Source organism: Pezoporus flaviventris, unplaced genomic scaffold (assembly GCF_033815535.1).
Source record: "Pezoporus flaviventris isolate CSIRO_AGI_PZ_B2104156 unplaced genomic scaffold, CSIRO_AGI_Pfla_v1 ptg000040l, whole genome shotgun sequence".
Classification (NCBI taxonomy): domain Eukaryota; kingdom Metazoa; phylum Chordata; class Aves; order Psittaciformes; family Psittacidae; genus Pezoporus; species Pezoporus flaviventris.
Genome location: NW_026892588.1, coordinates 4,205,643 through 4,232,578, shown reverse-complemented (window position 1 = coordinate 4,232,578; position 26,936 = coordinate 4,205,643). Strand labels below are relative to the sequence as shown.

The 26,936-nt window shown below is 41.0% G+C and overlaps 2 protein-coding genes and 1 non-coding gene across 4 annotated transcripts; 2 read left to right on the top strand and 1 right to left on the bottom strand.

The window, feature by feature from the left end:
* Positions 1 to 988: 988 nt before the first annotated feature.
* On the top strand, positions 989 to 8,442 carry RPL5 (ribosomal protein L5). The gene is made up of 8 exons (XM_061465503.1): positions 989 to 1,217; positions 1,986 to 2,055; positions 2,152 to 2,267; positions 3,817 to 3,951; positions 4,513 to 4,715; positions 5,653 to 5,830; positions 7,510 to 7,598; positions 8,283 to 8,442. Exons 1-8 carry the CDS (start codon positions 1,215 to 1,217, stop codon positions 8,380 to 8,382), a joined length of 894 nt encoding a protein of 297 aa, XP_061321487.1. The 5' UTR covers positions 989 to 1,214; the 3' UTR covers positions 8,383 to 8,442.
* Positions 5,397 to 5,493, top strand: LOC133275555 (small nucleolar RNA SNORD21). The gene has a single exon (XR_009745591.1). It is a non-coding gene; the product is annotated as a small nucleolar RNA SNORD21 (small nucleolar RNA).
* A 2,118-nt stretch (positions 8,443 to 10,560) lies between the features above and the next one.
* Positions 10,561 to 25,430, bottom strand: DIPK1A (divergent protein kinase domain 1A). 2 transcript variants are annotated; one of them, XM_061465501.1, is made up of 5 exons: positions 24,612 to 25,430; positions 14,539 to 14,673; positions 14,144 to 14,251; positions 13,279 to 13,455; positions 10,561 to 12,016 (listed from the first exon to the last, which is right to left on the bottom strand). In XM_061465501.1, the coding sequence occupies exons 1-5, from the start codon at positions 25,056 to 25,058 to the stop codon at positions 11,204 to 11,206; spliced, it is 1,680 nt and encodes a 559-aa protein (XP_061321485.1). In that variant the 5' UTR covers positions 25,059 to 25,430; the 3' UTR covers positions 10,561 to 11,203. The 2 variants fall into 2 exon arrangements, with proteins under 2 accessions (XP_061321485.1, XP_061321486.1); XM_061465502.1 differs by lacking the exon at positions 10,561 to 12,016 and adding an exon at positions 12,785 to 13,083.
* Positions 25,431 to 26,936: the final 1,506 nt, after the last annotated feature.

Genomic DNA, 26,936 nt, shown 5'->3' with positions numbered 1-26,936 from the left:
ATGCATTGAAAACACCAGCTCCGCAACCAAGCTACCTTCACAAGCTCAGAGCCTATACACACAGCAGATACTCTTCTAACAAATGTAGCTACAGAAAGTGGGATCTGCCCCAGATTTGTAAGCTCAGGGGTGGGGCTGACCAGCCCAGCTGGAGTCCTCATCACACAGGAAGGTGTGATGGGCGGGTAGCAGCCCAGTGTTGTGATGAGGACCATTGCAGGAGCAAAAAGTCTCCTTACAGAGAAAAGGACAAGGAACTGACTGTATGTTTTCTAGCTCAGCGCCAAGACTAATGGAGTTTTGCTTATGACACCACTGACCCCCATGCTGCATCTTAAGGACTTCGTATCTGGAGCTAGTAGGTAGGAACCATATTGGTATTTGCCTGAGGTAGGAAACATTTATTATTTCTTTCATCCTCATGTAGTTATTTTTATCAAATTAATACCGTTTAAAATATTGATCTACGTATAACAATTAGCATAGGTTTGGTTTGGTTTTTTTTGTGAAGGGAATGCAGATAACCAAATGCATCAGGAGCAAAGGTGCTGCTTTGTGCACTTCTCTGGCAACGTCAAGAAATTTGGTGCTATTTGACCTGTTTGTCTCAGTGTATGGATGTATATATCTTTGGTTTAATTCATCAAACATCAATTATCCCAAGTAACTATAATTTATCTTAGGAACAGTGTTTGATTGGGTTTTGGTTAGTTTAATGTTTGAATTATTTACTGTTCAATCAACCGCGAAGATTTTCCCTAGAAAATGAAGGGAATTAAACCCCTACGTTTCCATAATTGGCTGTTTTAAGATCACACCTATCAATGTTTTTGTTGTAAGAATTCCTCTGCTGTGATAATAGCAAAGGAGTTTGTCTTGCTACCTCCTGCTTCTGCAAGTAACGAAAAAGCACTTAGGAGCGATGACAGGGGACAGCAGTGTTATTTTTCCCTGGAAGTACTTCTCTGCCCGCTCAGGGAAGCTGCAGGCAGAAGCAAGGACGGGGTCGACACCGTCCCGCCGTGCAGCCGCTCCTCCAGGCCGGCAGGGGTCAGCAAGGCCGGGGCAGGCTCTGGAGGCGTGGCTGCGCGTCGCCGGGCTGGCGAGAAGCTGCGGCTGCGCAGTGGGAACGGCCTTTTCCCCCCTGCTGCGGAGCGCAGTCGTTGTGCGGAGCGGGCTCCGGTCTAGGCCTAGACCGGACAGTACCTGGCACGATGGTCAGTACCGGCCCCGCGGGACGCCCGAGCCGCGAGGGTGTTCTGCCCGCCGCGCTGCGGCTGCTGCGCTCCGCTGCCCGCGCGGATGGAGACGGATTGGCTCAGGCCCGATGCCGGCTGCGGCTGCTCCAGCGTGGCGATGGCTGCCATTAGCGCTGGGGCTGCGGCTCAGCACGATTCCCCCACGGCCCCGTTACCGTCCGCGCTGCTGCGCTGAGGCGGAGGCAGACCGGGTCAGGCCCGGCCTGGCCCGTGGGTGCGTGGCGGTGCGGCCCCGTTTGACGGAGCCCTGCGGCAGCCGGCTGGAGGCTTGGGGTCTGTGGCCGCTATCTTCCCGCGGGTCAGCGGGGCTGAAGTGTGCGGAAGCGCGGGTCCCGTCGCGGTGCTGGCCGAGCGTGCCTTCGCGGGGCCGTCGGAGGAGCGAGCTCCGAGGCCCTGGGGGACTGGCTGGGAGCGACACGGTTACTGCTTCAGGCCATGCAGGCAGACGTTCTGCTAACAAGTCTTTTCTGGTGTTTCTCCTGAAACCATGAATTTCACAGGAGAAATGTGTATTAGTTCCTGTGGGAAGGATCAAGCTTCCGGGGCTTAGTGTGGCTTCCTTCCCCCCCCCCCCCCTTATTTTTGTGATGCTTTTCATTTAAATGCATAAGTAAATCCGGTTTATTTCTAATTCCACCACGGTTTTACTTATAGGACATACAGTTAGAATGGCTTTGGCTCGCGTGATTCTATGTTAATAACATCCAGTTGTGTTTCTTACTCAAGGGGTTTGTGAAAGTTGTCAAGAATAAGGCATACTTCAAGAGATACCAAGTGAAATTCAGGAGAAGGAGAGGTATGTTTAAATTCCCTGTGATGTATAGTTAAATGCCACTGATGAATATTCCTATTTCATTCACATATTTTTCACACTGTAACTGTTGTATTTCAGAGGGAAAAACTGATTACTATGCCCGTAAGCGTTTGGTAATTCAAGATAAAAACAAGTACAACACCCCTAAATATAGGATGATTGTGCGTGTTACCAACAGAGACATCATTTGCCAGGTAAGGTCTGTGGTGCTGTTGCTTCCTTACCAGCCTTCCCAGTGTGAAGCAAACAGCAAGGGTGGACTGGCTGAAGCAGATGAGGTTTTTAAGCTTGATCTGAGCAGCTTTTATGATGTAAAATGGTTTCTTAGAAGAAAGAAATTTTTAATGTTGCTGCAACTTCAGTAATAAAACGTATTCATAATGCAAAACAAATGTTGGTAGTGTCAGCATCCTTCAGCCAGGTTATTTGTAATACAAAACTGTGCTGGTTTGATGATGCTGAGGTAAGTAAAGACGTTGGGAAGGGGGAGGATTTCTCTGTTCCGTCTCTGCTTTATTTAAAGTGCTTGAAAAAGGGAGTCGTATTTGAAGGCAGCAGGGTTGACTGACCTGTCAACCTGCATTGACAGTTGCACTGTATCTAAAGGTGCCTTTTCTTCTGAGGGTTTTTTTTCCTGTGATGGCATGTATATGATGTGAAGCAGTGAGGCTATATGATGCCCTTCCTGTGAGACTAAAGGAGTTTGGTAGGTAAGAACAGTAGGCATTTGGTTGTCCTTCCTGAGCACGCAGTTGTGTGTTGCATCATACAGCGTTCCTCATTGTGATTCGCTTTCTTGTTTCATTTCTAGAATGTTTTGATGAATTTTGAAGTTAGAAACTTAGTGTTTACTATATTATAAATATGTGTTATTAACCTCAAAAAAGGGGCAGCTATAAAAGTTAACTGTTCTGCTTTTTACATGGGATAATGATATGTCAAGAACAGTGGTGAGTGGTTTTTTTTACAGTCAGTTTAGACCTGTTTTATCTTTTGAAACTCAAAACCAAAGTTGGTGGTGGCAGGTGCTGATATCTGATAGATGGTACCTATCCAGTGTGTAGGCATCCTGCAAAAAGGGTGCAACTTTTCGATGTAGGAAGGAGGTGTGGGATTCAAAAGGAGAAGGTTCCGTAGGTGAAAGGAACAGGAGAAACATCTGATAGTACTGCTGTCCCACAGGAGACCTCAGAGATGGTGAAAATCTCAGACCCATTAACAAAATAATTCCATAAGGTTATTATCTTAGAATGGCTTGGATTGGAAAGATCATCTAGTTCCAACCCCCTGCCATGGGGGGTTCATAACAATGTTATCACAAACTCTGTATCAGATGCTGTTTGCATCTTCCTGAGGTGTGTTATATACTATGTTAATGCAGAAAGTGGGACGAGATCCATCCACATCCATAATGAGTCTTGGAAAGGTTGTTTTTGTAGGCAGTTTCCTGGCCTCTTGATGTGTGTGGAGAGGTAAATGAAAGTTGTTGCTGACATGGACTTTCTCTGGCCTAATACAGATTTGGCTTCTTTGTGCCTGTACTTTAGGACTTAATTATGCCTTTAAAAAACAAAGAATGAAAAGGGAATGACAAGCCCTTGATCTTGCTTGCAGGGGTTGGCAGTGAGCTCTGTAGTATAGACATTCCTCTGTAGTATTCCTGTCAGCTCAAGCAGATGTTGAAGAAATTATAAACTGAGCCCAGAATTCTTGCGAGAACACTAACTCTTGTTTCCTTGTCAGATTGCCTATGCTAGAATTGAAGGTGACATGATTGTCTGTGCTGCTTATGCCCATGAGCTGCCAAAATACGGTGTGAAGGTTGGCCTGACCAATTACGCAGCAGCATACTGCACAGGCCTGCTGATGGCACGCAGGGTAGGTATCTGTCCAGGCTACTGCTCTGGTTTTCTTACCAAAGGGAAAGCTCACTTTCTCCAGTGGTATGCTGATATTGATAAATGACTCTGGGGGCTTCTCTCAATAATAACTTTTGCCCTTTACCACATAGATTTGATGGCCTCCTGTGACTGTCAAATCACAGGAAGAGCTGTAACCACTCAGGTTCAACTCCAGCAGCCCACTTCTAAGTCTCAACACTTAAGTTTGGTGGAGGGAGGGAGTCCGAATAAAAATGTAAGAAATGTACCTCTGAGAGCTGAAAACATATAAACAGCATCCATCCATTTTCCATGAACTTAGGAACATGTCTTTGAGTTCACTGGTGTACCTGTTGGCACAAAAGGTTGAAACTTAACAGACGTACTTCCAGTGGTGGTTGGTAAAAGCTTTGTTATGGGGTGCTAATTTTTGTAAAGAAATAATTTAAGACATGAAAATTTTACTGCAGATTTGGGCTTTACGGGGCGGTGGTTCTTCATTTTGTTCATTAATGGAAAGAATTTCAGAAGTGCCTTTGTTTGTTTTCCTTTCCTGCAGCTTCTGAATAAATTTGGTCTTGACAAGATCTACGAAGGCCAAGTTGAAGTGACTGGTGATGAATACAATGTGGAGAGTGTGGATGGAAAGCCTGGTGCTTTCACATGCTACCTGGATGCAGGTCTTGCCAGAACTACCACTGGAAACAAAGTCTTTGGTGCTCTGAAGGGTGCAGTGGATGGTGGTCTGTCCATCCCCCATAGGTAATATAGTCTGTTGGGAAGGATTCCTTTAGAATTAACCTGAGATTCTTCTGTAGGTGACAGTGTACGTACACTGTCACTTAATGTCCCAGTGACCTGGGAATGATGATGTAGCCTTGGTCCTCAGGTGGGTTTGGGTTTTTGTGGTTGGTTCATTGGTTGTTTCTTAATCCCAAAAGTTCAATTTTGAGAATGCTGCTGGGAATCTTGCAGCTACCAAGAGATGTTATTAAACTTTTAGAGACTAAAAAGCCATCTTGTTGCTTTGACTTAAGATCATGAAGTGATTGCCTGCAGTTAAGTAAATCTGCTTTAGTATTCTGTTGGTTTAAGTCTTTAGCAAGTTGTGTGTGCTTACTGCTTTCAGTGCAAACAACTGTACATACCAGGTATAATGCCTCTGATGCTTGCTACAGGTGTCAGGACAATAGTAGGTCTGAGCTGTCCACCTGCACTTAAAATTGTTATACAGATGTTTTGACAGCTCCTGTCATAGGGTGAGAATGACTGAACCAAGATTTTTAGCAGTTTTACCAACACTGATACTACTGTTGACTGCTGCTTTCTGCTAGCAGCTGTGAATGGGGAGGGAGAAATCTGAGCTCTCTTGTGTATTTTCTTCCCTTTTCCCATGATCTTCTATTCATTCTTGACTAATTTAGCAGTTTTTCTGACTTGGCTGCTACGTGATGATACTCCCAATGACTGAACGCTCTGTAGTTGGTCCATGGTGTGTATGTGATGTACAGCACTGTTTCAAGACGGGACTGATGGCAGCCGAGACAAACTTAAAACTTCCATCTCTTGATTTTCTTTATCTTGTATTTTATAATTAGAGGGTCTTATCCCTCAGTTATCTGTATTGGTCATTTCTGTGTGGAATCTAGCCTCTGAATGGGAACATTTGTCAATGTGTCTTTGCAATGCTGTTTCACAGTACCAAACGTTTCCCTGGGTATGACTCGGAAAGCAAAGAATTCAATGCAGAGGTTCACCGCAAGCATATCATGGGCCAGAATGTTGCAGATTATATGCGCTACCTGATGGAGGAGGATGAAGATGCTTACAAGAAACAGTTCTCCCAGTATATAAAGAACAACCTAACACCTGATGGGGTGAGATTTCTCTCTGGCTCGTGCATTAATAGAGGTGTTATTAAGTCTTGCATAGAGACTTCTCTAGTAATGCAGATAATATATAAAAAATGTGATTCATATTACATGTTATCTGTGCAAAGGAAGTATTTTTTCCTTCTTTAAGAGCTCTGCAGTATATTGTAGACCTTTTGAAAGCAAGATCTTTTTTCCTGCCATGAAGCTTAACGTTCTGCCTTTAAATCTAAGCTTACAGGACTGCATTCTAAACTGGACAGTCTTTGCAACCTTTTGGGGGGGGATTTTGTTTGATATAGAAGTTAACTTGAAATTTATATACATGCTGCCCACTCATTCCTCATTCCACACCACAGCCTGTAATTTCTGCAGCTGTGGGGATGTGCTCTGTGTCCAATCTGTTATAGCATTTTTGTGACCCTATAGGTAATTCTATGTCCCAGGTGAATATAGGCTAGCCTAAGCTACTTTGTTGTAGAAGCTGCAATCTTGTGAAATTAGAGAGACTGTAACACATCTTATTTCAGAATATTTTGCACAAAAGTAGAAAATGTGCAAGATTACCAAGGTATTTTCACTTCTTTCAAGTGTATAACTCCTTTCAGATAGCATGTCTTGCTGCCTGTAATATTCTTGCCTGGTTTCCCCAATTACTGGTCCTGAAGCTCCAAATATTCTCAAGTCATTTTTCAGACTGTGGAAAACTTAACTTTATTCTTTGTCCCTTTATTGCTATGTGGCTTGGAATGGTTTGTTGGTTGTTTGTTTGTTTTTTTTAACATAATTGCTGCTTTTTGTAACTTAATATTTGCTAAAAAATAAGTAAGGTTATATTGTGAATGCCAGCTTCATCTAGTTTACTAATCAAACAATATTTATAGCTTGTATTGCAAGTGAGTCCAGGACTTTTGGCAGTAGCTAGACACTTACTCTTTGTGCATCTTGAAGACTTCTCACAGCTGGGATCTGGTGATCTTAATTAACTACCAGCAAAGGTATTCTTAGAATTGGTGATGTTATGGAGCCATAGTTAATTTTGGGACACAGCAGCATTACTGCACCTTTGGGGAGAATGCAGGGACTGTCATAGTTCTTGCAAGACTTGCTACTCTGAAGCTGCTTTCACTGCTTCTGCTTCTTCCATCTTACTAAGCAGCTTTGTAACATGTGCTGCTGTAGGGTTTGAAAGGGTGGTAAGATGACATGTCTGACAGTTTGTGTGGAATAATTTTGGCATAGTAAGTAAACATGAAGTATTTTATTCTAAGTAGAATAACTTTCTAGATTGCCATTTCATTTTGGTGTGGGGAAGCTATGGCACTGAAAGCAGGCTTCGGAGGAAATAGTATTTCAACTGCAAGATAGTAGCCTGTATTTGAGAGACTTGTGAGTTGTCTGTAGTTACTTTATGGCAGGAGAAAATTACTTTTCTCTTTTGTGTCCCAAGTTGTGGGTTTGACTAGTGAAATTGTAGCCTAGTGATAGCAGGAATTTCAGTATGCTGCAGCAGTGTATGAAAAGTATTTTAAAGGCAACCATGCAAAACTTGTACATATTGTTATGTATTATGGAGCCCCTTTCTAGTGCATGCTTTGGTCAAGGTGTCTTGGTTTTCTTACATGATGGTACAACTGGACCACTATGGAGAACTGAACAATTTTTTTAAATATACTTTTTTTCAGATGGAAGAAATGTATAAAAAAGCCCATGCTGCTATACGGGATAATCCAGTCCATGACAAGAAACCCAAGAGAGAAGTCAAGACAAAGAGGTAAAGCTCTCATTCTGTTTAACATGAATGTGACTGTTAGAGACGCTTTTGGTTATGTTAAAACAAGTAATGAATTCTCATTGCAGTTATGTCAAAACAAGTAATGAATTCTCATTGCAGTTATGTCAAAACTTGCATGTTTTAGTTGAGATTAAGATACAAGCAGTTCTGTGTCACTTTATCTTGAGTTAACTTTAGACTTTAAGAGCTCTCAATTATATAAAAGTATTTCTCAAGTGGAGTATGCTTTTGGCCTGAATAGCTGGAACTCTTTAACTGTTTATCTTCAGCTGTTATATCTTTCCAGTGGGAAAGCTGCTTCTCTGACTGATCTGTTAGCACTAAACTATTTGGATTTTTGAGGGTTCTGGGAGAAAAGAAATCAAGGCCCAGCTGTTGCATTGGGCTCCACAGTGTCTGTATTCTAGTTGCAAGAGTACCGACTTAGCTTACCTTGCAAGGAGTTAAACTGCTGCAACCATGCAGCAACCATGTCCAACCCTGTTGTCTTGTGTATCCAAACTACAGCTTTAAATCATTATATAAGGAAATTGTGTGTTACAGAAGTGAGAATATGTTCTAGGACAGCATACTTGATAACAGTTCTGGTGCACTGCAGCTTGCTTGACCACCCTTTTGCTTATTTCTGCCTTGGCTATATCATATATTGTGCTTGCATTGCAGATGGAACTGTCCCAAGATGTCCCTCGCTCAGAAGAAGGACCGTGTTGCTCAGAAGAAGGCCAGCTTCCTCAGGGCTCAGGAGCGCGCAGCTGATAGTTAAGACAACTTCCACAGTTTGCTATGAAGCTTTGGAAAAAGTGGCAATAAATTTATTGAGTAAGCAGCTGTGCAAGACTGGCTTATTTATGCATCTTAGAAAGATGCAGAATAGTGATCCAGATATGCTGTAGCTTTAAATAGGTTTCTCTCCTGCCCCCTTATGAATTGAACTCCTTCACAGAGGAGAGGCGACAGACTTGTAACACCAAGGCTGCTGCATTAGAATCATTCCCATGAAGGGGAAATCAATGTTATTAATTTCTAGTGTGACTAGTACCAGACTGAGAAAAAGAAATAGCAGCTTCTAAAAAAAATACCATAAATTTTTTAAGAGTTTTTACATGTCCTTCACCATTTTTCTTTCAGCATACTTGATGTTATGAAGGAATCTGTATGGAGCTTAGGAAAAGAGCAGGAGTACTCGCAGCAGGTGCTAAAGCTTCTGCCCAAAGGCAGCTGTAGGCCTTCAGGAACACAAACAGCAACACTCTGCCTACTGTGACTGAATTAGCTGATAGAGGAGTAGATGTCTAATTGAAGTATTTAAGCTTCCTCAGGTAACTGAAGTAAGTACTTTGCACTCAGCTCTAAGCTCCGATTGCTACTGAAACAAGTACTGTCTTAAGCTGAATACTTCCCATGATGTAGTGTTTAGACAAGAGAATTCACTTTCAAGTTGCATATACATGCTTAGTTACAGAGGCTGACTGGCCCCTAATCCTTATTTTCTTCTATATCTTAATTTCATAGGCATTTAGTTATTTGTTTCCCATTAGACTCACTGAAGTTGTCTGTACAGTTAAAACATGAGATAAGTAGGCTACGTGGAGGAATGTTTTGCTTAAGATGCTGATAGATGGTAAGTACTGCTACTGAAAGAGAAAAGGAGGCCTGTGATATATTGTAAACAATGTATTTTTTCCAATGAAAGCTCCAACTTGAGGCAACAGCAATAAAAATGAAGGTTCTGTACAAGAAACCACTATTAAAACATGTTTTCCAGTTGTTTAAAATACCCAACAGTTCGGATTCAATAATCTCTGCCCAAAACCTAGTAATAATTATGTTTTTCCACCAAGAACATGGCCACTTTACACTTGAGTGCATTGCTGTCTACAAATGGTTTCTAGCTTGTGGAGGGACATCAAGTTAAAGAAAATAATCGGCAGAGTAATTCTTAAACTAAAAAGCTGATGTTTACAGACCAGTACACTCTCAACCCAAGCTGCATACTGTTACATACGGAATGGAGAAATGACTTTGTTGGTCCTGTATTTCAGTTTAACCACTCAAGGAATGCATTTAATAAAGGATACCTAAAAGCAATCACCAACCTTTCAAATACTTAAATAAAGCTTGTCCTGCTTACCTCTGAAAATGAATGAAGGGGCCAGCATTTAGAAGGATGTGGATGGCTGCCATTAAAATCATTAAGGATTGAACTACTTCATACCTAAAGCATTTATAAATGAAACATTAACAGGTGTTTTTGAGGACAGTATTAAGGTTGTTTTATAGATACCTATTCCTGCAAAATTGTGAACATAGATGTGGATCTGAGAAACAACAGATGCAGATTAAAGGTGGTACAATGATCATGCCATATGGAGTGCCAGGATCAGGTAGTGGTTATTTACTCATGACTTGAGACCTAACAGTGACTTGTAGATGCTGCTAGAAAAAAAAGAACAGTAATATACTAGAGCTTGGTAACAGCCAAGAATGAGGTGGAACATTTAAGCAGTATTTTGTGATCCTGAATAATCCTGCTTCTGTCCTACAGGTTAGCTCTATGCTCTGGCTTACATATTTCCCACAATAGCTCAAGAGGATCTAAGTACAAGTCTGTAGCTAAATTTGGAGGGACAGTGAAGAGTCAAGACTATCCACAGCTATTATTTGTTTCACATGTCATACAGCAGACTCCTACATTATGCAACCTTCCTATTTTCACTTTTAGGATTTTTTGCTGTCAATATTTTAAAAAAATTAGGTCTTCATATGATAGCTTATTCCACAAACTCCTTACTTTTCAGTATTTGCTACAGCTTAATTTGGGTCAAAGGTTTCAACTGAGGTACAAGGGGTTTTTTTTGAAACAGATGTTGATATTGCTGTTAGCCTACATACATGAATTTCAGAAATAACACGCTAAAATTCTTGGCTCCCAACATTCACTGTATAAGGGCTTAAGAAGTGTTAACTACTTAAACATTCAAGATTCAAGCATGAGGTAACAAGGTGTAAACAGAATCTGATTTAACTCTCATAACCTGTCAGTTCTTAGAAGAACACTCTTAATTTTCCACAGTTTAAAAATTATTAATGTGCAAATTCTGCCATGCCAAGGTATTAGTAAACTTCAATCTCACAGTTCAGTTTATCCACAACAGCAGCTTGGACTCAAGACACGTAATTTGCGGTAGTGGTGGTTCTTCATCAAACTACTTGGGATAATGATGTTTCTTTCGCGGGTATTTCACAAGCGAGCAATGGTTTTCACAGGATCCTAAGATGTTCCATCAGTTGATGTGGTGGCATAGAGAATACTTCCAGCCTGTTCAAGATCTGACAAAGTGCACAGAACAGTCAAGCATGCAGGGGTTTTGTTTCTGTAACACGGCACTAGAACACCAGATCATTCAGTGGCATGTTCCTTCTTTGAGAAGCCCTGTCACAAGGTACTGACTCAAGGGCAAGAGTTAGAATCTTTAATTAAATCTGAGTAAAGAACCATCTTTAAAAAATGCTGAGTTAGTTTTTACCAAACAGGGTGGGCCACTCTAGTGGCAGGCATCAATTGTCTTCTGCTGGTGGAGAAGCTAAGAATCATTTGTATGGGAAATTTTCTTCCACAGTAAAGTTTTCAAGTTATTGAGTATTAAGGAATGCTCCATCTCCATCTGATTTGCTGTGACTTTCAGGGCAATACACAAGTACAGTTGTTTTTCTAGTTCTTCATGGATATCAGAAGGAGCACCACGAAGCAGATAGTCTTTAAGTAGCTGACAGGCTTTTGCCAAGTTTGGCTGAATTACTTCTGTGGTACATCTCATTTTGCTTTGGTCGCATAGAGTTCTACAGTCTGTACCATAAATACAGTCCAAATCTGATTCACACTGGCGATCTTTAATTATTTCCTTCAGGTTCATTTCTGGCACAATTTTTCTCATGTCTATCATTTTCAAATCGTATTTATCATTATATCCCAAGTTTTTGGCACTTGTATCGCACATAAGAAAGTTTCCATAAGGTCCATGAAAAATATCTTCCACAAATTCTAAAAGCCCTATGGCTATTTTTGCTTTTCTTGGCCATGATGGAGTAAACCACTGGTCCATGCTTCTTCTGAAGCCAGAGGGAATGAAAAGTTCTATAATCCACGGAAGGCTGATTCCATAGAGAGAGGTATATTCAACTCTTTCGGTCACATAGAGATTCCCACAAAACCCCATCAACTTGGGAGTATGTTCTTTATCCTGCAAGATCACCATTAACAGAAACTCATCTAGCTGGAGCAGTGCCCATGCAGATTTTGCCTCGGGCAAAGAAACTCTACCATCCTTGTTTCCATCAGCAAAAGAGAGGATGAGATTAACCAGTTCTGAAAGATTTCCTTGTTCACCTAATTTGGCCTGAAAGCAACAAATGAAAAAGATTAAATATTGTTTTATTAACTATCACAAATCCACTTGTCATTTTACCTCCTGTCTTTCTACTCCTATGGATAGTATGGTAAGGGTACATTATGTTCTAGTTTCCACTGGTTATAGATGTTACAGGACTTGCTATGACATCCCTGAAGAGCATCCTTTTTGTTCTGTTTTCAAAGGCATCAAGTATATGATCTTAAAGTGCTAGTGTTCTGTGCATTTCAAAATGCAAACATCAGAATTCAAACACTGTTCTTGGTCAGGGCAGTCTTTAGAAAAACTGTATCAAGTAGCTTGTTAAATATTCTCTTAGAAAAAGAATGTAGAATTCCAATCTTTAGATCAAGTTTAGTTGTCAGCTGATAATGGCCAACTATAAAATACTAGGACACACTGGGTACAAATCCCATAGGATAAGTGTACCAAAACCTTTCATTTCATTACTTGATATAACCACCTCCATTGTATCAATACAGAGAAAGAAGCCATTGCTGGTACCAAAACTGTTGCATTTTCAACTACCACCAATGCACACAGAAAGGCAAGATAAACATTTCCCAAATTCTCAAAAACTACTCTAAAACACCTGCTGTTCACCCATCCTTAAGAGACAAAGCTACTGTAATGCGTGGTAACTGTCATCAGCTTTACAGAGTGTTACATGCGTGTGCATGTGTACACGTGATACCTGTGTATTTCAGCTAGAACAGCATTATTTCCATCACCAGAGATACCAAAGCATCAAAAGTGCCGAGTTACAAAAATTCTGGGGTTGCACTAAGGCACTGGAAATATGTTTCACATTAATATAACACAGAAAGAACTGGGAGAAGTACGGCTGGTCGTTCTGGTTAGAGAGATTCCTGCTGCTCTGTTAACATACTCACTCTTCCCAAGCACAAACAGTTTTCAAACTGTGCTTTAGTCTTTGTACTTGGTTACAATAACCCCAAAAGCGGCAAAAAAAAAAAAAACAACACATTTTTACCACACTTGTATTTCTATACAAGTGAAATCTGTAGACATGAAAGATGTAAGCCAGGTTCCATCTGTTAAGAAATAAGGAAAAAACCTGATAATTACTTACTTCAAACTTCGAGATGAACACCTCTGGGAAAAAAATATTTTTGTGCTGATTATCTTTCTAATATGTACTTGAACAAGGCTCATATTATCGCGTATTCTCTCCAGCTGCAGGAAAATAAGCCTTTCTGTCAAAGCAGTATAAACAAACATGTACTTACCTTAAAAAGACTATATACCATTTCTTTGAATTTCTCAACAGTGGTTCCTCTTGTTGGTTTATCAAATAGGACTATTTCCTTCCTTGGTTCTGGGTCAGTACCAAGATCAAGCTGAGCTGCTTCTTCCATCTGGCATTTTATAACACCTTGCAGACTTCCCCAGATTCCTAAATACATCTACACAGGAAAAGAGGGGAAAAGGTAAAAAAAATCTGTAGAAGTCCATCATCTGAAGGCCACTTGTACTCCAACCACTGTTTCAGGAGTCAAGTCGCAACACAGAAAACCGAGGCCTGTCTACAGACAATGCCCAGAACACATTCAAATGGCAATTCCAGTACACTACTGAAGGTATGTAAGAGACACTACACTGATAAATACAAAGACAGCTTGATAAACAGTTTCTTGGCATTACTACCATAGTAGTAACATGCAAAGATTGTTAAGAGGCTGCTGCTTCTATTTGGGAAGCAGGATAGCAGAGTAGTAGTATGCTGTACAAAAGTATAGTTATTCTGTCAGAAAGTGTATTTTTTATATATGTGTTTCTAAAATATATGTATGTGTAGTATAAAATTATACCCATCTACTTATCAGAACAATATATTATATACAGGTACATTATATATATGTGCATATTATATATACTGTGTTATTAATAACATTATACCTATATATTCTACATGTAGGTATATACACACATATATATATATTAAAAAACATTCTTGCATGTCACAGCAAATACAGCTTAAAATAATCTGTATTAAACAGATACAGCTTGCTGACACAAAGGTCTACTTGATGTTCCACACTATGATATTTCGGTGGGAAATGATAAAACCAGGTTGGATGAGTAAAGCCTTACCTGGTTATTGGGCTTTGTTGACAAACATTTTCCAAAATACAGTGTTTCTTTAGCACAAAGACTACTACATGCTGACCCATCAATAACTCCAGTCTTGTATTTATCACACTGAAACAAACAGGGAGAAAAGTATTTAACAAATTGCTCAGGAAAGGAAGCAACAACTGCATCTCTCTCAACACCCAACTCTTCAAAGAAAAACCTCAGAAAACAACTTTACTATCCCCACACGAAAACAAGGTTAAGAAACATAACTGGTTTTATCTGTCACTGAAGATATAATCTTCAACATGCTGGAATATCAGATTTTGGTTAATTTACATATTGCACTGACTGAATTGACTGTGGAATTACCCAGGACAAACACTTAAGAAAGCTATGCTAAATATACTTACTATTATTTTCCTACAGTCATGTCCTCTGCATAGTTCTGTGTAGGTGGAGTACTGAACATATGTAACCCAGCTGCCAACAAATACTACTAACCAAGAGATAAAGAGATACTTCATCCGCATATATGAGAGACGTACCTAGAGGATACAAAAGAGAAAATATTCTCTGTAATTCATTCAGCAGCAGTCAGCATGATAAGAACAAACATGATTTACTATTTCACCTTTAAGAATCTGACTTTCACAGTGATAAAATAAGCAGACTGCATTACATGGAACATTTGCTTCCTTCAGTGAGCAGAACTGGCAAGAGAGGTCAGTTTGACTTATGTAAGTAGAATAAAAATCAAGATATAAATAGATAGAAGAAAAGGTGATAGATCCTCATTTTGATCAAAATCAACCTTCCTTGAAAGGATACCATTTAATTATGCAAGTAAAATTCCTCTAGACTAGCCTTGTCTTCAGTGGTCTTCCCCATAACTGTATGCAAGACTTTCCTGCTACTTCTGTGGCCTAGCATTTAATTTCTTCACTAGGGACAGAGGAAAAAAAAGTATTTATAAATGAAGGATTCAGGGACAGCTAAGTGCCTTGTAAGGGAGGAGGCACATTTTGATATATTTTTTCCCTCCTCGTCTGGTGGGCTAACAATTTGGTTTTCATAGATCAGGATTAGAAAAGAATTAGAAATTAATGATTAGCTTTAGCAACAGGATACAAGTTCGTAGGTTAGTATGAGATGAATTTCTGTTAGTATCCTGATGTTCAGCAATAGCTACAAATAGATCCCATCAAAGAGTGAGAATATACAATATATATCCCAAATGTGCTCCCTTCTTCCTCCAGAAGAACTTGCTTTGATTTAAAAAAAAAAAAAAAATCCCATCAAGGAATTACCAGTGCCAAATAAATACTGCAACTCAAGCTGTTGATTCAGATCACATTTTCTTCACAATAAAAAGCTTTCTTAGCCACTGGTAACTGAAAGCTCATCATAGGCATCGCTATGTTACTGCTAGAAGTCTCTGACATAAGTCAGGGGTTTTTAACTAGAGAGACTACAATAATTTATGAATACTTATAAAAACATGACAGACAACCAGCACGCATTACACCCTTTTCTCTTGGAAGAAATAATCCAAGAAAGGTCAGTTCCAAAACACTCAAAAGATGATTCCAATCCATGCAGCTGTGGTCCTGCTGTGTGCCTCAGCTGTGCATCCCTATTCCTTCCCTCCTTCAAGCAAACTCACTTGACTTATCTTAAAACTACCTAGTCAAAGAAAGAGATAGATACAACTGACTACTTATATTCTGGTGATAAGATCTTGAACGAGATAGTTACTTCAACCAGTTCCTCTTTGATGGTATTACGTTGAGAATGTTATAAGACAGGAGTAATTTCTGCTATTTTCCTCAGAGCCACAAAGACCTTAGTTAGAGTAACATGTAATTTCCTCTAAAGCTCAGTATTCACAATATGGATACAAACTGGATGGAGTACAAAAAGGAAACCAACAGTAATGGCTGTGTGGTTTACAGCACATCTAGAAACAGCTTAGAAAATGTATAAGGAAGCTGGGGGTAGGGTGGATGGAACAGCCAAGAAACAAAACTGATAGCAAGGGGCTGGGTAGCATCAAAAAAAAAAGAGAAATCCCATGAAAGAGAAATGCCTTTGCCATTTAAAGAACACTACTGGAATGACAGACTTGCAGGACTTAGTGCAATTTCCTAGCTTAAAAAAAAGGTGAACCACCATACCTACATGGTTACAGCATACAGCATCACAAACTTTCCTGCAAACCACACTACTTGAACTGATGAAAACAGGAAGTCATCCTACATAGAATCATAGAATCATAGAATAGTTAGGGTTGGAAAGGACCTGAAGATCATCTAGTTCCAGCCCCCCTGCCACGGGCAGAGACACCTCACACTAAACCATATCACCCAAGGCCTCGTCCAACCTGGTCTTGAACACTGCCAGGGATGGAGCATTCACAACCTCCCTGGGCAACCTATTCCAGTGCCTCACCACATGTGACCTAGCAGTAAGTGAGAACCAGTATTTTATCAATGAGTTCACAAGCACTCCCCAGTCACACAACCCACACCATCCCCTGTACAAAAGAACTGAAATCTTAGTTCAAGCTCATGTGGATTCACCCTCATCTATTCTTTCTTCCAGACCATTTTCTGTATTTAGTAATTACAATCCTCAGTAGTTTTTTTCTTCCCCATACCCACCACAAACTGTTCCCTCAGCCAGTCTGAACATCCTCCTCTTGAAACACACATCTGCTAATCTTTTTCTTCCAGTTATTTCCAGTCTATTCCCACCTGATTCTGCAACACCTACCATCTTCCTCCACTGCCTGTCTTCCATTCTCAAGTAAGTTTCCAGCACTACTCAGTGCCTGATCCACTTCAGTTCTCCAGCACAACTCTCCTACTTCAGAATCCTTGTCCTGAGCTACTGCTCGTGTACAAAATGCACTTATCATCCACGGGCATCCTTTTTTCACAACTCTGGGAAGCCAGCATAGGCAGCATGGCAAAGCACTAGGGGGAGAGCGTCTCTCTCCCTGTTCCCACTTCCAGAACTAAAGGAAAGCTGTAAGCAGGGCAGACGGATTCTTTGCATAGGTTAGTTCTTACACCCGCACTACACAAACCAAACCAAAACCAGAGACATCTATTATTCCTCAGCAGATCCACCCCAGCAAGACTACGTTACCAGCTCTGAGTCAGCCCTCCAGCAGAGGTCTCTTGAAACACAGTTTTGAACTGGAATGTGAACCAAACCAGTAGATCAAAAACATTTAAAGTACAGGATTAAGAGATTGACTGATCTGGATCAGTTGTGAGCATACAGACTTTTTTTTCCCTCATCTAGAGGAGACAGCATATTTTTTCCTTGCTTCCTTCATACTTTCTGTTGAAGGACAGAGCATACATAATAGTTTTAGTACTTAAAAATAAGAACTACTATATTATAGTTATGCAGGTTCAATGACTTCTGTAATAACTTCTTTTTATTTGTTCTTATACCACCTAAAACCTCATGGTTTCATAACCTAGTCTGTACTTTTTTGCTGTTTTCAACATAGTAATAACACTAGTGTGTGCTCTGTAGTACAGTTCCTGAAATTATCAAACAACTTGAGTCAATCATGTCTTTTAACTTTGGCCTAATGTTTCTGCAACAAAGAGTTGATATAGCATCAAACTGAAAGAATGACCTTCTTTGCCTCTGCAAGCACAACAAGATACAGCAGCATCTGAATGTACAAAAGCTGTTTGTAATTAAAGCATGGTATTTTGATATAATCAGATCAGACTCAATTATTGATAACTATGCAACAAAGGCATGTTCATTAGGGTTTTTTATTCATCTTTTTGTCAGGATTGACTTCTAGTCAAATGAGCAAAGTGCTGCCCGTTATTCCCACTTCCACACACTTGCCCAAATCATCTATTGAAGGTTACCACCACATAGCAGAAGTCTGTAGAAGCAAACACAGACAGGTCTCATACTCTGAGAATCATCTTCTTCATGAAACAAGATTTTCACTGGAAGTTCCCAGTAGCCAAACAAATAGTGAGCTGCAACAGCTAAGGTATGGGAGCATGCTCACTCTAAAACTTATGCTGTATGTATAGTAAACTAACGGAATATGGGGTCAGAGAAGCATCTTGGACTATCCCAGCAAATGTATTTAAGGATTCAGTAGCAAACCTGGGTGCTTTCTCTGTCATCTCATGTACTTCAATCTTCAAGTGTCTTTCATTTACGAAGTTTAACTGCATTTCCTCAAAGTAACTTTTACTGAAACCTACCAGAAGTTACCTTGTATCTTGACATACCCCTGCACATTCTTGAAGGAAACACTTTCTCTGTGGGTCCCGTTCTTCACATAAGTCTAGGAGCTATTTCCTTCAGAAAGTTAAAAATAAGCTTAAAAAAGTTTCCAACGTAAGCAGCATTAATTCTTTAAAAACATTTAAGTTTCTCCTTCTAGCCACAAAAGGGCAGGCTGCAACACAAAGGCAGGATAGACTATGCAAATCTTGGGGTGGGGATCAAGTTAACTCAAAGTGTATTCAATTCATTTCCTACTTTTTTCCTTGTCAAGACTGCTATCTATAAACAAACCACATCCAGAGCATTTATTCTTAGAGTATAAAAGAACTTAACTTGCGTCTCAACAATGCTAAGATCCTGTGCCAAAGAAATGCATGCATAAACATCAATATTTACAATCATGGGGCTGGCTATAGGGGACCTATTCATATGGTCCAAAGTCCCATTTAACCCCATGTTGCATTCTACATTGCATTCCAAATATTTCCTTCCAAGTTCTGTTATCCAAGTTAGGAAACAAGGAGCATAAGGGGAAATTTTGCTGTTGTTATTATAAAATGGGTACTGCCTCAAACGAAAGTAATCAAATCAAGGCTGAAGCTATAGCAAGTCACCTCCTTTCTTCTGATAAGCACCAAGCCTTCTGGCAACTTTAAGTGCTATGTCTTAAATGCAGTTTATAGTTTTATTTCTCCAAAGAGAAGTATGATTTGCCAGAAACTATCCCAAATCTGAAATACATTCCACATCTGGATACCCAACACCACACATAAAAACTATCCACATCAAAAACTGCATCAGTACAGAGTTCCTGGTTATGTTTACTTCAACATACCAGCACATTGTCCAGGGCTTTCTAGCTTACAGAAGCCAAATCTGGATCTCTAACTCCATCACATACATTTTCAGAGATTCAAAGTAACACGAGAACTTCTTTTATCACGTGAAATTCTACCCAAGAATAGCAAAGGATACCAAATATAACGACAGGCAGGTCTCAGTGATTTGAGCAACATCTGTCTGAGACAAGTCATAAAACTTCAAAAAAACCCCCCATGGGTTGCAGATTATTATAAACAAGCAACCACAAGAAGAACACAAATGTCACTTACAGATACTAAATGCAAATATATTAAGGATTATTGTTCCACAGCTGCAGTCAGTCTGGAAAGTAAGTCTGGGGAGAACAGGATGCTTGGGTCAGTTTGAACAGCGAAGACCGAATAAAGCAGTTGCTTTCTTTCAATTTTACTTTTGTTTTTAGAAGTGAACTTTTCATAACTATTTAATTACCCAGGGCCTCACAAAATACCTCAGAACACCTACAGGGAGAACTAAAAATGATGTTATCACATCCTCATTTCTACAGACAATTCTGGCAATGGTCTTCCTAAAGCCTATCACAAGATGCTTCTCTACAAAATGTCTGCTCTTAAAATAGGATCACTGAAACTTCTAATAAATCAACTTTCTTCTGTATTTCCCCACACATAGATAAAAGGAAGCTCCTATGAATCAGGAATTATAGCAAGTAAGTGCTAATGATTATCTTTCATCTATTTGAAAAATAAGATACAATGATTTCCTTTAGGGACAAGTTTATGTTGTTTGGGGTTTTTTAACTATTTTTAATAACCCTAATATTGTAGAATACAAATAATATAGTGCATACAACTCCTGGTAAAATCTGAGAACGAGAATAGAAATAAATGTGACAGTTTAAGGCAAAGCTGTTTCATCCATAAAAACTGCTTGGGAACCAAAGCTTCTGGGACAACAACCCTCTTCATTCCTCAAAGTTTCTTGCTGACTCCTTCCATGAACCTTTATAATCATAGAATCATAGAATAATTACAATACTAAACTTTAAACCAAAGTGCTATTTAATGCTATTTTTTTATTAAATACATACCATTTAACATGATCTCAGAGATCACCAGAGGTCTGCAGGCCTCAAGACCACTGCAGAGTATTGACCATACTCACAGTACAGGACAGAATACTGTATACATGCATTTATTCAAATTCACCCTTCTCCTCAGCAAAAAGAGAATGTGTTTGGGACAGAAAATCCTCCCCAGATGCCATCTGACTACATCATATACTTGGCAGGAGGTTCCAGAGAAGTTAAGATTTATTTTGGGCTCAGCATGATGCCAGTGCAGTCACATAGCTTTTGACTTGCAGAAGACTGACAACCTGCCAGTTCAGAGCATGGACAAGAGCATGCGTCCGCTTACAGAAGACCACAAGTTCCACTCTCTTTGAATCAAAGGCAATTACTTTTCTAATAAGGACTACCTTATTACATGCCACAAAAGGCCAGATCATTATTTGATTTCTTCTCATCCGTTCTCCCTATCAAGCTTCCATTCCCAGAACTGATCTGTGAGTGCAGACACACTTACTCCACTTCATCTAGGAAGCATCAGAACTGACGTGCACATGCTGTACTAATGCAGCCGGGGCACAGGTTTACTGAGCCTGGTTAGGTCACACATGCCGTCATGCACCCTGAATACAGCAGATCTACTGCACATACGCTCTGCAGATCATTTGAACACTTCTCTGAGCAAAAAGTCACAGACAGAGATTAGGAAACAGTATGTACAGATAGACTTGATTTGGAATTGTGACAAACTACTAGGAAGCTTATAATAACAGCATATTCGGGGCAACAGAAGGACTGAGAGTTCCGAAATAATTTCAAATGGAAGAAAGTGTTCAAAACCAGGAAACAGGATTACTCTTTTCTGCTCCACTCTTCCACCAAGACTTTTAAATATGAACCAGAGAACACAGGGATGAGGGAAAGCACTTGTAATGCTTGAAAGGATACTACAGAGTCAACTTCTTCTATCACTTGGATATTCTACTAAGTCACATGCATTGAATAATAAGTAGGCATTCATTCCCTGAAACAGAACTGGAAAACCACTTCTGGCAAAGCTCAAGCTTGGATGCACTCCAAAGCATATGGAGAGAAGCAGATCAAAATGCAACATAACTTGCCAGGTTTTGGTAAGTGTACTTTTTTTTATTCAAAATGTTTTTATGGTTAAAGAGTATGAAAGTGTTTCTTTGTTGAATAGCACAGAGAGCTTAATCCTGCAAAGTATTCCACATAACCATACTGCACTAATCCTCTCCAAATGAGAGTTGATCTCTCCATGTTTTACATAAGAGCAATGGGAAAGAGCAAACAAACAAAAATTGTAGGCTGATCCCATGTAGGGAATCCTGCTTTGTTCTCTGTTCAGGTTGGTTCACGGATCATAAGACGCATTTCAGGTAGGCTGACATGATGTCTGAGATCATTAGCCCATGCTGCCGTGGATGCCAGGTACTGGATACATTCACACCTTTAAGAGCGGACAGTGCATGCTTAGATTATGCATGCACTTTATTTGTATCCTGAGTAACTAAACACAGTAAACAGAGTTGGAAATCTCTTTTGAAATAAAATAATGGCCAAGATGGAAAACAGAACGTTTCTCCTTAAAAAGTTAAACAGCACCACCACCAAATATCAGAATCTTACAGGAAAGAGATTATATAGAAAAATTCTGTTATATAGGGCTTTAAAACTTGTTGATTCTTTAGATCACCAAAGATAGTCTCTTGTTCAATATTGAAGTCCATGGGACATGTCTAAAGAGTCTGTAAACTTGGTCCAGAATCTCTAGAGGCCAGAAACCTTTCAGGCACATGAATGTTCTTTACACAGTTATTGTAATGCACAATCCCGCCGGCTTACCCTCAGCCTCGTGATGCAATTGCTAACTAATCAGAAGGAACTTCAGGACAATGTCTCCCGAATCTGGGACACTAACCTCTCCTGGTAAAATGTAAAATGTGAACAGTGTTAACCACCCAACTGTAAGATCCTAATAAAAACAAAAATCTAATAATACTTTGGTGGTATTTAGTAGTGTTTAAATTTGTCAGGCTTGACTTCTTTGTTTTGTTTTCTTTTCTATTATTACATATCTGCAGCCTAAGCAATGGGAAAACTTTGCATCTCAGAATTACTATTTTGCGGTGAAACATGGTCTGTGTGGGTCCCTAACCACTAGGTTTTGGATTTAAGTGATATATCCAAGAGTTCACCCTGCTCCTTTTGCATGAGCTGACACTTGACAGCACATCCTTCTGGCTATGAACATGTAAATTAAAATCAATAATAATAAAATACATTTGCCACAGAGTATCAGTTGCAAACCACCTCATAGCATCCTGTTCCTCTTACACAAGAAAGGTAGGCCAGGTATTAAGCTCTGTCTTGCAGAATCTGATGTTCTATCAGCTCACTTCACACCATTTTCAAACCGTATGGAACACCAGCCAACAACATCTGGAAGTCACTCAGCAATACCTTCCATGTACAACCATCTTCCCTAGTGTGCTACTTGAAATAGTGCATAGCAATGCTACACGTATCTTTATCTTGCTTGTAGCTACATCTAAGTGAGTTAACATCTAGCATTTACTTAGAGAACATCGGCTTCTTTGGAGACAAATCTCAATAAAGCCCTCAACAATTAGTATTGCTAAACCATGGCTACATTTGTCATGTACCAGTAACACACAGTGACAAGGAAAAGTCAATGTATTGATAGCTTGCTGCCATTCTATGGACGTATCAAATATCAACATACATTCACTGTCTTAACACAGGCAAATGTGTTGATGCTGACAAAGCCACTATTAGCTTTCCTACACCAAACCTGTATAATATTTACATGGAGCTATAAAAAAAGTACAGAAAAGCACAGTCAGAAATATTTTTTCAGTCTGCAGTAGAAGCAAGTATCTTACCACTCAGGCTTTTGTAATAAATGATTTTGATGTTTTCCTGTTTCTCAGCAGATTTTGAAATAGCGTTTTGCATGAAAGGCCTTAAAATGAATGTTGACAAGAAGAACGGAGAAGAATGTTATCAGATATCACCATATAATGATCAGTGACTTAGCAGGGCAAAAACATTCTGGAGAACCCTGATTTGAAAGGTGGCATGTAGATTATCAATTACCTTCATTTGTATCAGAGGCTCTCTCCTATGGCAATCCAAATGCTGTACAAGTGTCTACCTCGGTAAGAGATGCAGAGGAATATTTTCCAGTCTATCAATTAAAGTGGTACTGACCCAGATACATATTATAAAACTAATACTAAAGAGGGTAACATTATACCCATATCTGTACACTTCTTAAATGTTATATCCTATTTCAGGAACTTCCAAACAGATAACAAGATCATAAAAGCTCCCTATGAGGAGGTATTAAAACATTCAAGACTTTAATATGCATCAGGATAAAGTTCACATCTTTTAATCTAGTGATCAGAAAGCAGTCCATAAAATATCAACAGATGACAAACACATAAGCAGTACGTATAAGTAAGCATTTTATTTATCCTCTCCAACTCAACAAATGTTCGTTTTAGTTAATATAATGCAACAGATGAAAAGGAATCCCAAAGAATAACCCTCTAATGTACCACAACGTCGTAACTCACATTTCACCATAGAGCTTCCTTCTACATAGCAGCCACAGTGCTTTCAACCGAAGCAGCCTTACTAAGGCAACTTCAGTAGTTCAAACATGTACCGGTGTATGTAAACATAAAAGTGTGTCTATGAACGCATGCACAAATGCATGAAGCAAATAACTACTCGACAGCAAAAGGAAAGTGCTGGACATCGATTCTTTCGGGACACGTGAAATAAATGCGCCTGTTCATGCAAACTCTAGTCCACCCCCGGATGGGATGAATGTCCACAGCACCAGCCGCAGGTGTAAGGGAGGGACACGTGGAGAGAAGCACCAGAGCTCCTCCGGGCCCTGGCAACGTGTAACTGCTCAACTGAAAACCCCGAGGGGGCCGAGGAGCCGGCGGCCGCGTAACAGGTCCAGCAGCGCGGGCCGGAGACGGAAAGCGAGGCCCGATCCGACCAGCGGCAACAGGCGCCGAGGCCGCCCGCCACCTGTTCCCGCGCCCCGAGACCCGCCGCCGAGGGGCCCGCCAGCCGCGGCTTGCGTCTCAGCCCCGCTGCCGCGCTGCGCAGCCGAGCGAACGCCGGCCGCACCCGCGGCGGGCCGGGGAAAGCGGCGAGCCCTGCGGGGGGCGCCCGTTCCTGAGGTAACTTCGCAGGGGGCTACGAGCGGGGAGGGAAGGGTGCTGCCACGGCCCGCCGCCGGCCTACCTGCGCGTAGTGGGGTTTCCTGAGCCAGGCCCCCGGGAAGAGCCGCCTCGCCATGGCAATCACACATCCCCGCAGCGGGCGGCGATCGGAGGCGGAGCGGTGAGGAGCGCTTCCCCGCCTGCCGCCGCAGCCGCCGGCTCGGCTAGGCACGGCACACGCGCGGCAGCGGCGAGGGAAGAAGGGGAGAGTACGGCGGCCCTCGGGCACGGGCGCCCGCGCTCTCTCCAGTATCGGCGGGCGCCGAACGACAGCAGCTGTCAGCGGGCAAAAAGGGCGGGCAGCGGCCGCCCCAGCTAGGGGAAAGCCTGCCCGCGCCCCCAGCCGCGGCTCCACGGGAGGGCTGCAGCCGTGAGGGCCTGAAGCGGGATGAGGGGAGACTCCGCCTTCTCCCCTCAGCCGCGTCGAGGCAGTGGGGCTGTTCCCTCGCCTTTCCCGCTCCCGGGCCATGAGGAGTAGGAGTGGGGCTTGTCGAACTGAGAGCCACCCTCGAGGTGCCTCGGCGCTCAGGTCTGCCCGAAAGTGGTCGGGCCCAGTCTGGGGACAATTATGAAGAAGTCAGTTAATAAATAACGTGTCTCATTGATTGGGAACAGGCTCCCGTCATTTACTGGACAGGGTATTAAAACCAGCTGTGGGCCTGTACAGTCTAAAGCCCCTTATTTCCTCCAAAATAAGGAGGGAGTTTGTTTGGGCCTATGTTAACAGAGATGAGGGATGTAAGGCTCGTAAAGTAGTGAAAAAATTACCAATTGCTCCTTCAGCAGTGGGTATCTCAACACTTCAAACGGTGTGAGAAGTGCCAGACCAACTGAAGTTAGTGGGAACACTGCTAACGTAAGTTTGGTTTTTGTTGTGCCTTCTTGTGATTACGACTTGATGGTGACTTCTTCTAATGCAGTGTTAGCAGAGTCAAAGTCAGAGCTGGGAGTCTGCTGTTCAGATGCTTTTTGGCTGCAAGGCTTTGGGCCAAAAGATTATGCCACGGTGTAGGGTTAAAAGTAATGAGGAGATTAATGTAGCATGTTACAGCTTTTGTGTTCCATATGCTTACCAAAGAAGGCTGCTTTGATGAAAAGACAGGTCACAAAAATATTACTGTAAGGGTAAGTTACTTGGTTTTGGCAGGGTTTACGCTAAAGGAAAGATTTGTATCTGGAAACCAAATGTGAGGAGTTCACAAAGTATTAACAGCTCTAGCTCTGCAGAATGCAAAGAGACTTGTGTTTTAAGATTCAAGAACAGTCTGCGGCTGCTTTTTGAATAATATAATTGCCGCCAGAGTCACTCTGAAGCATAAATCTGAAAAATAATTAGTAAGATTTGGCACTCCTGTAAAAGCAATGCTGGTTTTAATAACAGCCAGCAACTCCTGCAGTAAGGGTGTTCTGTTCCTATTCAGGCAGGCCCAGATGGCCATGCTTTCTGCATCACCTCCCTCTACAGCTGAGTGGTTTGTACAAGTTCAGCTAGATTACAGGCTTGCAACAGAACGGCAACACAGAGGACACCATAAAGCAGACATTAAAACATTTTGCTGAATAATCTCAAGCCATTACTTCATCCAGTGCTCTATGCCAACCCTTGGAATGACAGGCTGGCAGTAAGTGGGAAATGCAGGTCTCCCATATGGCTGGCAAGGATCTAAATGTTTCATTCCTGTTATGTCTGGATCTGAACAGTTCTTGGCATATGTTCATTAGGGGATGTATTTTTCACTTAGTACATGACATCTTCATCATATGTGAGAGCAGGTGCTTTATTCCAGCTCTGAAGTGTTCTTCAAGTACTCCTTGTGCCCAGGCTTTGCTAAATGCTAAAAAGTAAGGGATTTCAGCTGCTTTCAGCTACCTGTTAAAGACAGAATTCCCAGTTAAGTCCCAGTAGAGGTAGCTCCCAGGAAAAGCTAGGCCATGTAAGCCAGAACAGAAACAGAAAAGATGTAACATCCACTGACTTTGCATTCAGTGGGTGTGCAAAACCAAAGTAATATTCTAAAGACCAGGGGGAAGATGTATAAAAGCAGCAGAGATAGAATGTAAATCATATTGATGTGTTATTTACTGTATAGCCTTTCCATTCTGCAGTTCACACATGATCCATTTTTTTGTGCCAGTGTCAAACTTTGGTATATCTCAATGTCCAAGCAGTAAAAGTTAAGCTGATTTATTGCTACATGTTAATATTCAGGTTTCCTACCCAGCTATATCAACATTGAGTGTTGTTATTCTAGTGATACAGGGTTTGTGTAGAAGATAAAAATCAGCTCCTGATTATACAAGTGTAGTGTTTGTCACTCAAAGTGTCAGAAGATTAATGTGGTTTTAT